Source organism: Heloderma suspectum, chromosome 16 (assembly GCF_057233095.1).
Source record: "Heloderma suspectum isolate Gila_16-S chromosome 16, 16-S_ref, whole genome shotgun sequence".
In the NCBI taxonomy this organism is placed as follows: Eukaryota; Metazoa; Chordata; class Lepidosauria; order Squamata; family Helodermatidae; genus Heloderma; species Heloderma suspectum.
Window position 1 is genome coordinate 15,341,055 of NC_139473.1, and position 13,512 is coordinate 15,354,566.

Here is a 13,512-nt window from a genome sequence, read left to right on the forward strand (position 1 = left end):
CCTCCCCCAGGATCACCCCCATTTCCCCCGCTCCATGCTGCCCTTTTGAGGACGGAGCCGGGGGTGAACTGCAGCACCTACAAGGAGGCTGGGGAGGCGGTTTTCTGGGAACCGACCTCGGAGTTCTGGGAAGCGACCTCGGAGGACAGGTTCCCTGTCTTGCGGCCACAGGATTATGCCCTTAGAAGCCTTGTAATAAATAAATTAATTAAATGTGCTATGGGAGCACAAGGTCAAGATATTTGTAGGGTGAAATGACCTTACCTATGATTAGCCTGCGAAGTCCCTGCTAGATCAAGAAATGCCATTCTGTGCGGGTCAGGAGAGATTTCCCCGGAGGGACTGGATGGCTCAATCTTTGTTGAATCTTTGGTAAATTTACTTCCTGGTTGTGAGGATAGCACAGCATGAGGAAAAGAAAGAAAAGTGTTTTCCAGGTGATGGATTTAGATCCGGGGGCGGGAGCGTCTGTAGGCTCAGGGCTGCAAGCGGACGTCAGACCACTCTGCCAGCCCCGCCTTCCCTGGCTTTGGCTCCACCCACGTTTGGCTCGACTCCCCCCCCATCGCTAGCATGCAGCCCACAAATACCTCCAAGGGAACATGGCCCCCAACAAAAAAAAGTTCTCCATCCCCGATTTAGAACTTTGTAATGCCAATGTCCAGGCATAACCTCCATTCTCCCAGTTTGCCATTTACAGAAGGTTTTTAAAGTTCCTGATAGAGGTATATGGTGGAGGGAGAGATTCAAATCCCCTTGAAAGTAAAAGAGCGCAAACGTCTTCCAATGGATTTGGAAAGCTTCACTGCACACACACGAGCATAATCCATTCACCCACAAAATTACTGCACAAAGACAGAATCTGGTATTTGGGTCATCAAATAGACATCACGAGAATCTCTTGCCTCTCTTATACTGAGCTGGTTTGCATAAAATGCTAACCCATAGTTTAGTGTTTCGAGGGTGAGCTGTAGCAAGCCTTAAGCTCACATACTCCCCCTTCCTCTGGAGTTCAGAAGCTTTCATTTCCATTTCTAATTGATCACACCTTGTCGTGTTGTCCAGACCAGACAAACTTTGGTTAATCTCAACTATGGTGTGTTTGAAACAAGCCAGCTTCGAACCATGGGTCATGAAGCTGGCTTGCTCCAACAAACTATAGTTAAGATTAACCACAGTTTAGGTGGCTTTTTCAGACAACATGACAAGCTGTGGCTAATCTAAAATGGAATCAGAAACTTCTGAACTCTTCTTCACAGTTGTTTTGGAGTAGCAGAGAGGAAGAGGGGAGTCCGTGAGCTGCAGTTCATCCTCATAACTCTAACCCACGGTTTAGTGTTATGTACGAACTCTCCCATCCTCTTCCTCAAGTTAGCGAGTGCAGACCACCAATGATGAAACTGGGGAGAAAACCTCTAAGGCTCTGCTTATATCTAAGTCAAACCCAAGAGGATCAGAGAGTAATTTTTCCAGAGAGACAAAAGAGGATGCATAACATACCTGTAAAAATTCGTTCATCAAACATCCTATGAAGGAAGGAAAAACAATTAAACTGGAGGGAAGGCGGAAAGATAATTAAAGACTTCCATTTGTAATTTACGTTCAAGTGACTTTCAAGTATACTTCATTGATCTTCAGCTGGTGGGTCTTCCCTTGATCTTAGGCGAATTGGACCAGAGGGATCACCACTGCTGCTATTTTCATTTGTTGGCATATGGAACAAAGGACAGGGATCCTTCATGTTTAACCGTTACGAGGAAGAGGAAATTTCTTCGCTGCTGCGGAACATGAGAAACTTGCCAAAATGTCCTTTTCAACACAATGATCAACGGAGGGAGAGACAGATAGAAGGCTAAGTCCAACATTGTACGGGTGGAACTCTGCTCATGCAATGGGAGTTTCCCTTCCCTTCCCTTGCGGTCACCTGAACGCCGCCCCCCAAATCTGCTTCGGAGGGTCCCCCAACCTTCAAAGCAGATTTGAGGGGGGGTGCAGTGAACTGCAGGGGTGGATTCAATCTGCCAAAGGTGTCTATTTGGCTGGCAGAAGGATACTACTGGATTCAACCCATATGGCATCAAAAGCCCTATGCAGCATTACGGGAGTGAAACTGCCTCTGATTGCAAAGAAAATCATGACTGTGTTCAGCCAAACATGATTATAGTCTCTTTTCAGGCCTTTCCGGTGAACACGGGGAGGACACACACGTGTGTGTAGCTGGTGTATGGGTCCCCGTGTCTCCTTCACACGTTCAATTTTGTAACACCTGCTTAGGCTTAATGTGGATCCACAGTTGCAGACTGGAAGCTTCTCTACATTAAGCAAAACCCCCACATCCTTACCAGGGCTTTCTGCTTTCGGTTTCTTTGTGGGATTACGATGGGCTCCTTTACACAGCGGACACATGGTTAGAATCGAGGAAAGTCCTTCCTCAGCAAGTTCTATATGTTTTGGTGTGTTTCAGTTTACAGTCACTAGATGGCACTGTCCATTTAGCATGTGACAGCACTACGCCAGCATTTCACACAGACGATAGGTCAGAATAACATCCCTTTTTGTGTTATCTCCGATCCTTTTGCACGTGGAATAAACAGGGAAAAGTGTGGGAGATGTCATAGAGGCTGACGACATCGTGTAAAGGACCCACTAACTTCAATGAGTGACCAATCACAAGCGTGCAATAAATCGCTCAGGTAGAGAAGCTCTGGGACAAAACCAGACCTGGAAAGGCTTAGGAAACTGCTGCTCGAAGCAATGAAGAAATTGCTAGCATGCTATGCAAGGTTTCATCACAGCAAGCAGTCACCAGGGAGGAAAATGGAAAAGCCTTGCTGGATTGGACAGAAGTTCCCACCAGATGCTTCCAGGATGTCCACAAGCAGAGCACAAAGGCAACAGCCCTACCCCACTGTCTGCCCCCAGCAAATCATATTCAGAGGTATACTACCTCCAAACATGGAGGTTCTATTTAGCTATTATGACTAATAGCTGTGATTAGCCCTATCCTCCATAAAATGGTCTAATCCCTTTTAAAGCTGTCTTAGCATCAAACTACACATCACGCCGATTACAGAACATCTCTCATTTTAGAGCGGGGACACAGGGACTGGTGGTCCTCCATATTTTTTTGGCCTACAGCTTCCATTGTCCCTCACCATTGGCCATATTGGCTAGGGCTGATAGGAGTTGTAGGCCAAAACATCTGGAGGATTGCAAGTTGTCCACCCCTGTTATCCAGTCTGTCTGTGTGTCTGTCTGTCTGTCTCTCTCATTTTATTCCCCTTTTTCCTATATTTTTTGTACAGGAGGATGAATTTTGGGAGGGAAACAGCTGGGGAGGGAAGGATTAAACCTGCCATCCCCGCATGCAGTGGTCCCAATCTGGATCTAGGCCCCACTTACTTACTTCTGAGTAAACAAAAACGAGAAAGGATGCTGCACACTACATAATCAACGTAGCATGTGTTCTGACCCTTACTCCAGAACTGAGCTGAAGAAAAACAGCAATTTGGGGGAAAGTAGATCTCTTTACAAAGCCCAACCCTGAGCTGAGTTAAGCTTTTGCCCAGTACTTTGTAGTTCCCCCTTCAGACTCCCGGATCAGTCAAGTACCTTTTGATCACAAAATGGATGTTGTGCCTTTCTTCCAATATTCGCTTGAGCTTGGGGACTCCGTACGTGCAGGGCCGTTTGAACGGGATTTTGTCTGGAATCCCAATGATTTCTACTGCTTCTGGGTCGCAAGCGATTTTCCGGTACGGGACGGGCACCATATGATCCAGCCCCAACGCTTCAGCTGAAAGTGGGAGAACATTTAGCCTTTAAGGGTAAGAACAGCTGGGGCATTCATAACATTTTAAAGCAGCACAGATATACTCATACAGAGAGTGCCTGTATATTATATACCAGCTCAGAGATGATGCTCCAAATCAGGATGTCCCGAGTTCAAATGTCACACCTGCCATGAACTAACTAGGTGGCCTTCCGCCCGACCCAATCTCTCAGCCCCAGGCCCTTCTGTCTGCAATTGTTGTTCAGTCGTTCAGTCGTGTCCGACTCTTTGTGACCCCATGGACCATAGCATGCCAGGCCTTCCTGTCCTGCGCTCTCTCCCGGAGCGTGCTCAAGTCCATATCCATTGCATCGGTGATGCTATCTAGCCATCTCACCCTCTGCCGTCCCCTTCTCCTTTTGCCTTCAGTCTTTCCCAGCATCAGGGTCTTTTCCAGAGAGTTTTCTCTTCGCAATATGGACCTATTAATACTGACTGACTTCACAAGGGTGTGTTGGTTGTGTTGTCCTTAATAATTGTTTTCTAATTGTTTTCAGTAATAGAAATGATGAACAAAGTACTGAACATTGGTAATCAACCCTGCCCCCACCCCCCGCCTCATCTTCCATTTCTCCCAATTTCTTCTCTAATGTTTACCTCACCCAGCCCTTGGAAAGCCAAGATATCAGAGAAGAAAGAAAGAGAACGAGAGAAAAAAGAAAGAAAGAAAGAAGAGAGAAAGAAAGAAAGAGAAAGAGAGAAATGAATGAATGAAAGAAAGAAAGAAAGGAGAAAGAGCATGAAAGAGAGGAGAAAGAAAGGAGAGACAGAGAAAATGAGACAGACTGACAGAAAAAAGAGAAATGAAGAATGAAAGAGGAGAGAGAGAGAGAAAATGAGAGAGGGAAACAAGAAAGAAAGAAAGAAAGAAAGAAAGAAGAAAGAGAGGAGAGACAGAGAGAATGAGACAGACAGAAAAAAGAGAAATGAAGAATGAAAGAGGAGAGAGAAAATGAGAGAGAAAAATAGAAAGAAAGAAAGAAAGAAAGAAAGAAGAAAGAGAATGAAAGAGGAGGGAAATGAGAGAAAGAAAGAAAGAAAGAAAGAAAGAAAGAAGAAAGAGAATGAAAGAGGGGCGAGAGAGAGAGAAAATGAGAGAAAAAGAAAGAAGAAAGAGATTGAAAGAGGAGAAAAGAAAAACAGAAAGAAACTTGTACAAAAGCTAATAATGATAATGATAATAAGGATGATAATAATAATGGCCATCCTTCCCATTTTCAAGACAACCAGTGTCTAAAGCAGCCCCCCTCCAAACCTGGTGCCCTTCAAATGGGTTAGACTGCAATTCCCATCATTCTCAGCCACCATGGCTCCCATGCTCATCCTTTGGAAGATGAGAGGGGAGAACAGGGCCATCCCACCAGCCCTGCTGTAAGTCTACTTAATTCTTTTTTCTCCCTTCCCTGTTGCCTTTTCCTTGTGTGTCGTGTCTTTTTTAGATTGTAAGCCTGCGGGCAGGGGCTGTCTTGTTTGTTCATTGATTGTAAGCTGCTCCGGGAGCCTTTTTCGGCTGAGGAGCAGGATAAAAAAATACAATAAATAAATAAACAAATAAAAGTAAAGCTGGGCTAGAGTGTTTTACTAGGACAGAGAAACAATGGGTTCAAATCCCTTCTCAGCCATAAAGCGCATGGGCTGAGCTGGTCCCTGTTTTGCAGCCCAACCCTCACGGGGCGAGCGCAAAGCAGGGAGGGGGTGGTGATGTCCTAACTGTACACGCACAGGGGGCAACTGCATAGATGACGAGGCACTTCTGGGACATGTACACAGGCCACTGCGGGGGAACCTATAGGCAGCGAAGTCTGGTGGCTCCGATGTCAGTGGGGCAGTGAATCCGCTCCGGGCTTCAGTCGGAACCAGTCACAACTCTGAAAGGTGCAGAGCTCCTTTAAGGTGCGGAGCTTAAAGGTGCGGAGCTCCTTTAGAGTTCTGAGTGAAACCTGGAGCGGATCCACTGCCCCACCAGCCTCCACTCTCTGGATGTTGTTGGAATACAACTCCCATCAGCCCCTGCCAGCATGGGCAACGGTTAGGTGAAATGGGCAGCAACATCTGGAGGGACACAGGTTCCCCCGCCCTCGGCACAGGCAACGGCTGTCCCCGCGGCTGCCGTCCCATCTGTTTGGGCTCTGAGAGAGCCTTTCATCGAGGCACCCGGGTAGGCCAATTATACATTTACTGCCTGGCGGAGCGGACCTTTCGGAACAGGAGACGTTTGCATTAATTAGAAGCTGTGGGCCCTGACTACGCTGTGCCAAGAAAGCCATTAAGGGAAGGGACAAACAACATATGGCGTCTACTGCTGTGTCAGGGAATCAAAACAATAATTAAAGGGGAAAAACACCCCAAAAGAAACCGGCACGTACACACACACAGATCCGAAGATGGCTCCATAATGACATGCAAGCCATACGCACTGCAGATGACAAACCCGAGCCTCACGCCCACTCACCATATCTGCTGTTAAATAGAATTTGCACACATTCCCTCAGGGTGTTGATATCTTCGGTTTCTTTTATAAAACTGTCCCATTTATCTAGCAAAACAAAATGAGAAGATTCCTCGTGGCACCGACGTGACAGAACCGTCTCCTGACTCAGGAACCCGGGGTCCTCCTGTGAAGCTGATTGGTGGGAGATTCAGGGCAGAGAAAAGGCAGGACTTCTTCACACAGCACAGAGTCAAACTGTGGAACTCGCTACCGCAGGATGTAGTGATGGCCACCCATTTGGATGGCTTTCAACAGGGGCTGGACAAATTCCTGGAGGAAAAGGCTAGCAATGGCTACTAGTCCTGATGGCTATGTGCTCCCTCCAGAACCAGAGGCAGTGAGCCTATGTACCCCAGTTGCTGGGGAACATGGGTGGGAGGGTGCTGTTGTGCTCATGCCCTTCTTGTGGGTCCCTGGTTGACAGCTGGTTGGCCGCTGTGTGAACAGAATGCTGGACTAGATGGACCCTTGGTCTGATCCAGCAGGGCTCTTCTGATGTTCTTGTGGAACCCAGGTTGTTTCTCCCCAACTCTACTTGAGAGAAAGCCAGGCAGGCTTTTGCTGCACTGGGTTCAAACCCTCGTAAACAGATGGTTTCCAAAAATATCACACAGCAAGGCCGAACGTGCAACCAGCAATAGATGCTGCAACTTCAAACCTTCAGTCCATCTCCCTTTAGGTTGCAGTGCAATGCCCATTTAGCTGGGAGCAAGACCCACTGAACTCAATGGGCATAGACATGTTCTGGATTGCTGTACATCAGCCCTGCCCTGATGCCCTCCAGATGTGCTGGACTATAATTCCCAGAATCCCCCAGGCAGCTACACAGTCAGTGACTTTATTCAGTGTCATAGTCAGGTGACTCCCAGCAACCTCCTGACTGGCCTCACACCTCCCTATAAGAGTGGCTGGTCGTGCCCTCTCCCGGATTGCTCTCCCCAAGAAAGCTCACCTGAAGCCTAGTCGGAACCATTTTCAGCACCAGGCCCAGAACTCTGGGTTTTCCCAGGCCTTTTAAGTGAACCCTCAGTTTCATCAGCGGTGCGTTAAGCTGCTTTTATCTGCCTTCATTAAAAATAAACAAAGAAATGGCCTTGTTTTACGCTGTATTTCTTGTTTTATTTGGAAAGCCGCCCCCCCCCCCCCCGCTGGGGGAAAAAATATTTTGTATCGAAGAGCGGCGTATCCAGCGTTAAAACTGAAACAGAAACCTTTCCCAGTTCCTGGCAAGCCAAATGTTATGTATTTGTTTATTAAAATGTTTATAACCCGTCCTGTTAGGAACAACAAAACAGTATATAAAGTGTATGTGTGTGTATGTATGTGTGTGTATGTGTGTGTGTGTATGTGTGTATGTGTGTGTGTGTATATATATATATATATATATATTAAAAAAACAGGTGTCAAAATGTTAAAACATCCTATAAAAACTAAGGAGGTCTCAGAGAAGCAATGTTGAACAGTTCATCAGAAACCAGAAGCAGGGGTTATCAGGGAGCCCTTGACTTGGAGAGGCCAAAAAGAAAGGAGAGAGGCTCTGCAGAACTGCAAGTCTAAGCAGATAATATTATGAAAGCAGGGCAGGGGTGGGGGGGATTAGCTCAGTGGCAGAGAACATGCAGAAGGCCCCGGGTTCAATCCCCAGCACCTCCAGGTAGAACTGGGAAACACAGGCGCCTGTCTGAAACTCCGCCGCCACTTAGGACTTTTCTGCATGAGGCTTTTAACCTGCACCTTTACCAAGGCTTCTGTTTCTGGATTCTTTGCAGGAATAAGATCAGCTCCTTTATGTGGTTTTTTCCCCCAGGGTTTTTCTCCCTCTGGCTTCCTATATATCACACAACCACTAGATGGCGGTGTTGCATAGTGGAATTGCACAAATACACGAGAGTCTTATTCCGCCCTTTCTAAATAATCCCACACTTTCCTCAATCTAAAAAAAGCCGGAGAAATTGTTGCAAAGAGCGGGAGAGGTCCTGGAGGATGGTGCGTGCTTGCAAAAAATCCCACATTCAATCCCTGGCATCCCCAAGAAAGATCCTGAAACCGAGGAGAATGGTACTGTCAGGTGGTGCAGGCAATACTGTGCTAGATGGACCATTGATCTATCTTGAAATTAGGCAGCTGTTTTACTAGGGGCTGGAACTCAGTGGTGGAGTCCCTGCTTTGCACACAGAAGGTCACAGTTTCAGTCTCCAGCATCATCTCTAGGTAGAGCTGGGAAAGAATCCTCCTTGAAGCCTGGAGAGCTGCAGTGTACACTCAGTGTAGACCTGGGATGACCAACCTGTGGCCTTCCAGATGTCGTTGGACTGCATCTCCCATCGTCCCTCACCACTGGCTATGCCCACCCTTGGTGTAAACAATACTGTCTAGGTGGGCTAATGGTTTGACTCTGGAATAGGCAGTTTCCAATGCTTACAGAAGGGAAGTGGAGAGGGCAAGGAGATACTAAGAACATAAGAAGAGCCATGCTGGATCAGACCAAGGGTCCACCTAGCCCAGCATTCCTTTCACACAGTGGCCAACCAGCTGCCCACGAGAAACCCACAAACAGGACACAAGTGCTATAGCACCCTCCCGCCCATTTTCCCTGCAGATGGTGTACATAGGCTCACTGCTTCTGGTACTGGAGATAGCACATAATCATGAGGACTAGTAGCCACTAATAGCCTTCTCCTGCAGGAATTTGTCCAATCCCCTTTTAAGGCCATCAAAATGAGTGGCCATCGCTATGTCTTTCAGTAGCGAATTCCATAGTCTGACCCTGCGCTGTGTGACGAAGCCTTGCCTTTGATCTGTCCTGAATCTCCCACCCATCAGCTTCATGCGATGACCCCACTGGGTTCTAGTATCACGAGGGAGAAAAATGTCTCCCTATCCACCTTCTCCACACCAGGCATCATTCTGTCCACCTCTCTCATATCTCCCTTCACCCTCCTTTTTTCCAAGCTAAACAATCCCAGCTGTTGTAACCCTCCCTCGTAGGGGAGTTGCTCCAGGAGGGACTTTGTGAAGCCGGAGGCCCGCTCATGTCACACCAAGCCACGGTTTGCCATGACCTGCAAACTGGTCTATTTTGTCCATTTTTTCATAAGGTCCCAACCAGCCACTCGGGTTGTCCTGGGGCAGGCAAAGTCTTTGTCTGTCGTTGGGTGCTGCCCTCCGATTCCTTTTTTGCTCTGCCTTTCCCCAGCCAGAGCACCAAGTAATTTAAGTTCACAGCTCCACGCCACAAATCCCCTTGCGCTTTTCAAGCATCAGCGAGCGGAACCCTACCTGATTTGTCATGGACGATGGAGAAAAGGATGCGTTTAGAGGAGTGGACGTTTTGGATGAGTGGACCGCCCGGGAGGGTAGATTTCTGTCCTGGACACCAGAAAGGGCGGAAGCAAACAAAATGAGGATTGAGAGGCTGAGGGAGGGAGAGAGAAATCAAAACAGAACAGGAGCAAAGGAAAGAGGGCTGTTGCAACATCCAGTGCAGATTACTTTAAAGAAAACCTGAGGAAGAGGCTGCAGCTCACAGCCAGCCCGGACTCCATGCTTTCTGACCTATGTGGCTCTGATGTCACTGGGGCGGTGAATCCACTCTGGGTTTCAGTCAGAACTCTAAAGGAGCTCTCCAAGGTGTGAGGATAGCTCCTTTAGAGTTCTGACTGGTTCTGACTGAAACCCGGAGCGGATTTAGTGCCTCACTGACATCAGAGCCACCAGGGGCCAACTCTGGGAGCCAACATTTAAATCCCCCACAATGCCCCTGACGTAGCATTGGATCAGGGCATTGTGGGGAATTAAAATATAAACTTTCCCACAAGGCCCTGGAGCAACATAACTTCGTTCAAGGACATTGTGGGAAATGAAAACCGCAGCTCTCCTGGAGTGCTTCCCACCTCTGCATGGCCTGGGTGCATTGCAAATCGAGCACCGCTGTCCCGAGAAGTTCAGTGGCTCAGAATGCAGAAACGGCTGTTTTGGCTCAGCCCTGGGTCGTTTGGGGGCAAACGTGTGGTTGTCGTTGTCCCTCATCCAGCTCGCAAGCTCAGTTTATGACACCGGAGAGAAGGCTCGAAAAACAGACGAGCTCATCCTGAGAACTCTCGGAGAAAGCCAGTAAATCACAAGGCAATTCCGAACTAAGCCAAGGGGACGTCACCCATTAGTAGTCCCTGGTACCTACAGATAGCAGTGTGTGTGAGGGGGCATGTGGCCCTCTCTCCAAAGCGAGGGCGTCAGGGATCTCCTTACCTGACGCCAGAAGGAAAGCTGAAGCTTTTTCCCGACTACTTCTCCCTTTCACCTCCTTGGCCATTACCCCAAAGTTACCCAGCCTCCAGCAACCATGCCTTTTGCGGGCCTGGGGGACACGGCTGGTTTGGTCACTTCCTGTCTAGGAGCAGCGGACGTGTGACCCCATCAAAGCCATCATTACACCCTTCCTGTTCCCCCCAACTTTAGTTCTGATCCAAGGCACATCAGGGCCTTTCCAAAGACTCTGAACAGCCACTCCTTGGACAGCAAACATTAAGGCCATTACCACAGCAGTCACCGAACTCCTGTGGCGAAGGCACCTTCGCTTCTCCTGATGGCCGGGGCCTGAGCGTCTCGCCAACCACGTTCATCCCGTGCCAACCAGCAGGCCCCTCCTGCTTTATCTCCATGGCAATCTGGGCGGGCAGCGACATGCCGTACAGGAAACTGTTTGCGGTGACGCCAGAGAGAGCGTCCTGATTGGCTGGTTTAGTATGCACATTGTTAAGGCCAGGCTCTCGGTTCCCCTTTGACGTCACGGGAGAAGAGTTCACCTCGACACTAGGGTTGGGCTCCCGGATGGAGTCCTCAGGCGGCCTATGAGGAGGAGGAAACCGCAGGTAAGTTTCAGAAGCACATATGTTTATTTATGTATTTATTTATTTGAAGCATGTTTAGGCCTCAGCCCAAAAGTCTCCCTGCATGTAAACAGTAAAACAAGACAGTCTTAAAGTCGTATAGGCTTACAGTCTAAAAAGACACGGCACGCAAGGAAAAAGGAACGAGGAGGGAAGAGGAAGAGAAATGAAGAGAGCAATCCTACGGCTCCTAGACAGCGTTTGGGGGGCCATAGGATAGTTCGGATTCCTGGATCCGAGGTTGGAGACAGCACTCCGACCTCAGACCCAGGAGTCCAAGCTCCCTGCCCCCTCCCCCTCAGAGCCAGCGTGGTGGTAAAGGGGGCGTTCCCGTGGGCAGGGAGGGGCGGGGACTGGGGAGGCCAGCTTAGGAGGAATCCTCCAGCCTCCCCTATTCCCTCCTGCTCACAGCTCCTCCGGTAGATGGGTGAAAAGGCCCGTCTAGCTGAAATGCAGAGTGGGAGGAGCATGGAGGTGAGGATCGGCTCTGCTGTGCCACTCACTCTGCATTGGGTGGCCATCAGCCTCTGAGTTCGAATGCTTACAGCCATCCCAATAGGACTGCGCCCTAAGTCCTTTCGCAGGGCTGGCAGAATGGTCCTATCTCCCCCTCTCACCTCCCTCAGTAGAGCCTGCTGGTATAGCTGGTGGTGGTGAGGGAACGTAGGAAGAGCCATGCTGGATCAGATCAAAGGCCTCCGTGGTCCAGCATTCTGTTTCCAAAGTGGCCAGCCAGGTGCCCCAAGGAGAAGACTCCAAGCAGGACAGGAGTGTAGCTGCACCCTCCTGCCCATGTCCCCCAGGCACTGGACACGAAGTGCTACAGAGCAAGGAAGGGAGAGGGTTCTTGCGCTCCTGTCGAAGCTGGGGCTTCTGGCTGGCTGCTGTGGGAAACAGGATACTGGATGAGGCAGGCCTTTGGTCTGATCTGGCAGAGCCCTTCCTGTGTTCTTAAAAGAACAGAAGGTTAATGTCTGCCACCACCACCCCACCCAGAGTCTGGACCATCAAGCCCAGCCCACCCCCTGCACATTTCAAAACCTGTATTATCCGGTCCAGAAGAAATAAGGCATCCCAGCGGGAGATTTTTATAATTACTAGCAAGATGACCATTATGATGATGATATGGGCTTGCGGGAGTGAGAAGGAGTGAGAAAACGGAGCTGGGGTGAAGGCCTTATATTGCAAGCCTCCTCTCCGGGGTCTTGGCAGCCCCTGGCCTGGGGACCAGGAGCCAGGAGTCACAAGCCAGGAGTCACAGACCAGGAGCCAGGAGTCACAAGCCAGGAGTCACAGACCAGGAGCCAGGAGTCACAAGCCAGGAGTCACAGACCAGGAGCCAGGAGTCACAAGCCAGGAGTCACAGACCAGGAGCCAGGAGTCACAAGCCAGGAGTCAGCCACAGTGAACATGCATATTCCCCCATCTTGAACAGGAAGCCTTTATAGTCCTTCCAAGTTGGGAAAAGCCAGTGGCTGGCCTGACTCACTCTGGAGCCCAGGAACAGTTCATTACCCAGTGAATGCAGCCCCTGGTCAGGGGCCAGCAGTCCACAGATGTATGGGTTCGCAGTAGTTCCTGGAAACAGCTCTTTACATCCCCTGTCAAGTTGTCTCTTCTCCAGGCTAAAAACACCTGGTTCCTTCAACCTTTCCACGCAGGACTGGTTTTGTCCTGACCATTTTCACTGCCCTCCCACCTGCCCCCCAAGTTTCAGATTTCTAGCCCAGGAATAGGAGAACATTCCCCAGCAGGTATAGTGTTTTCTTGCCATGCACAAAGACAAACCCTTGAATCTGCATTTTTTGCAGTGGTCAGAAAAACGTCACTTCTTGAAATGTCCCCTTCCTATTGATCTGACTCACTGACTGGGTTCACACGACCTGAGGGTGGTTAATAAGCCATGGTGGCTGGTTAACCATCCCTTGCAAATCGGTTGCGTGCCGCCCAATTTACCAAATTACCCTAGCAGGGCGCAGCTTGTCATGATGTCCGGACCCAGCAAGGGTGGGTGGCCGTATGGAGGACTTGGAAGCTTCTGCTTCCACTTTCAATTAGCCGTGGCTTGTCATATCATCTGAACCCAACAAGCTGAGGTTAATCATAACTACAGTTTGGTTTCAAACAACCCATCTTCAAACCGTAGTTTCTGAAGATGCCTTCTCCCTTCGCTAACCAGAATTAAGATTAATCAGTTGAGGGTTTGGATGACATGCTGAACTGCCGTTAACACCAAACAGAAGTGGAACCTTCCAATGCCATCTTCACGGCCATGCCAAAAACGAGGACATGGGGATTGT

The 13,512-nt window shown here is 49.1% G+C and overlaps 1 protein-coding gene across 6 annotated transcripts in view; it reads right to left on the minus strand.

The window, feature by feature from the left end:
* The window catches only part of GTF2IRD1 (GTF2I repeat domain containing 1), a 160,476-nt gene that overhangs the window by 44,631 nt on the left and 102,333 nt on the right, over positions 1-13,512 (minus strand). For all 6 annotated transcript variants that reach the window (XM_084822491.1, XM_084822486.1, XM_084822492.1 and 3 more), the window contains exons 6-11: positions 10,861-11,171; positions 9,603-9,692; positions 6,285-6,368; positions 3,613-3,796; positions 1,501-1,526; positions 265-385 (exon numbers count right to left, since the gene is read on the minus strand). In XM_084822491.1, the coding sequence (XP_084678617.1) occupies positions 265-385; positions 1,501-1,526; positions 3,613-3,796; positions 6,285-6,368; positions 9,603-9,692; positions 10,861-11,171 (816 nt within the window). The remainder of the gene's footprint in view (positions 1-264; positions 386-1,500; positions 1,527-3,612; positions 3,797-6,284; positions 6,369-9,602; positions 9,693-10,860; positions 11,172-13,512) is intronic.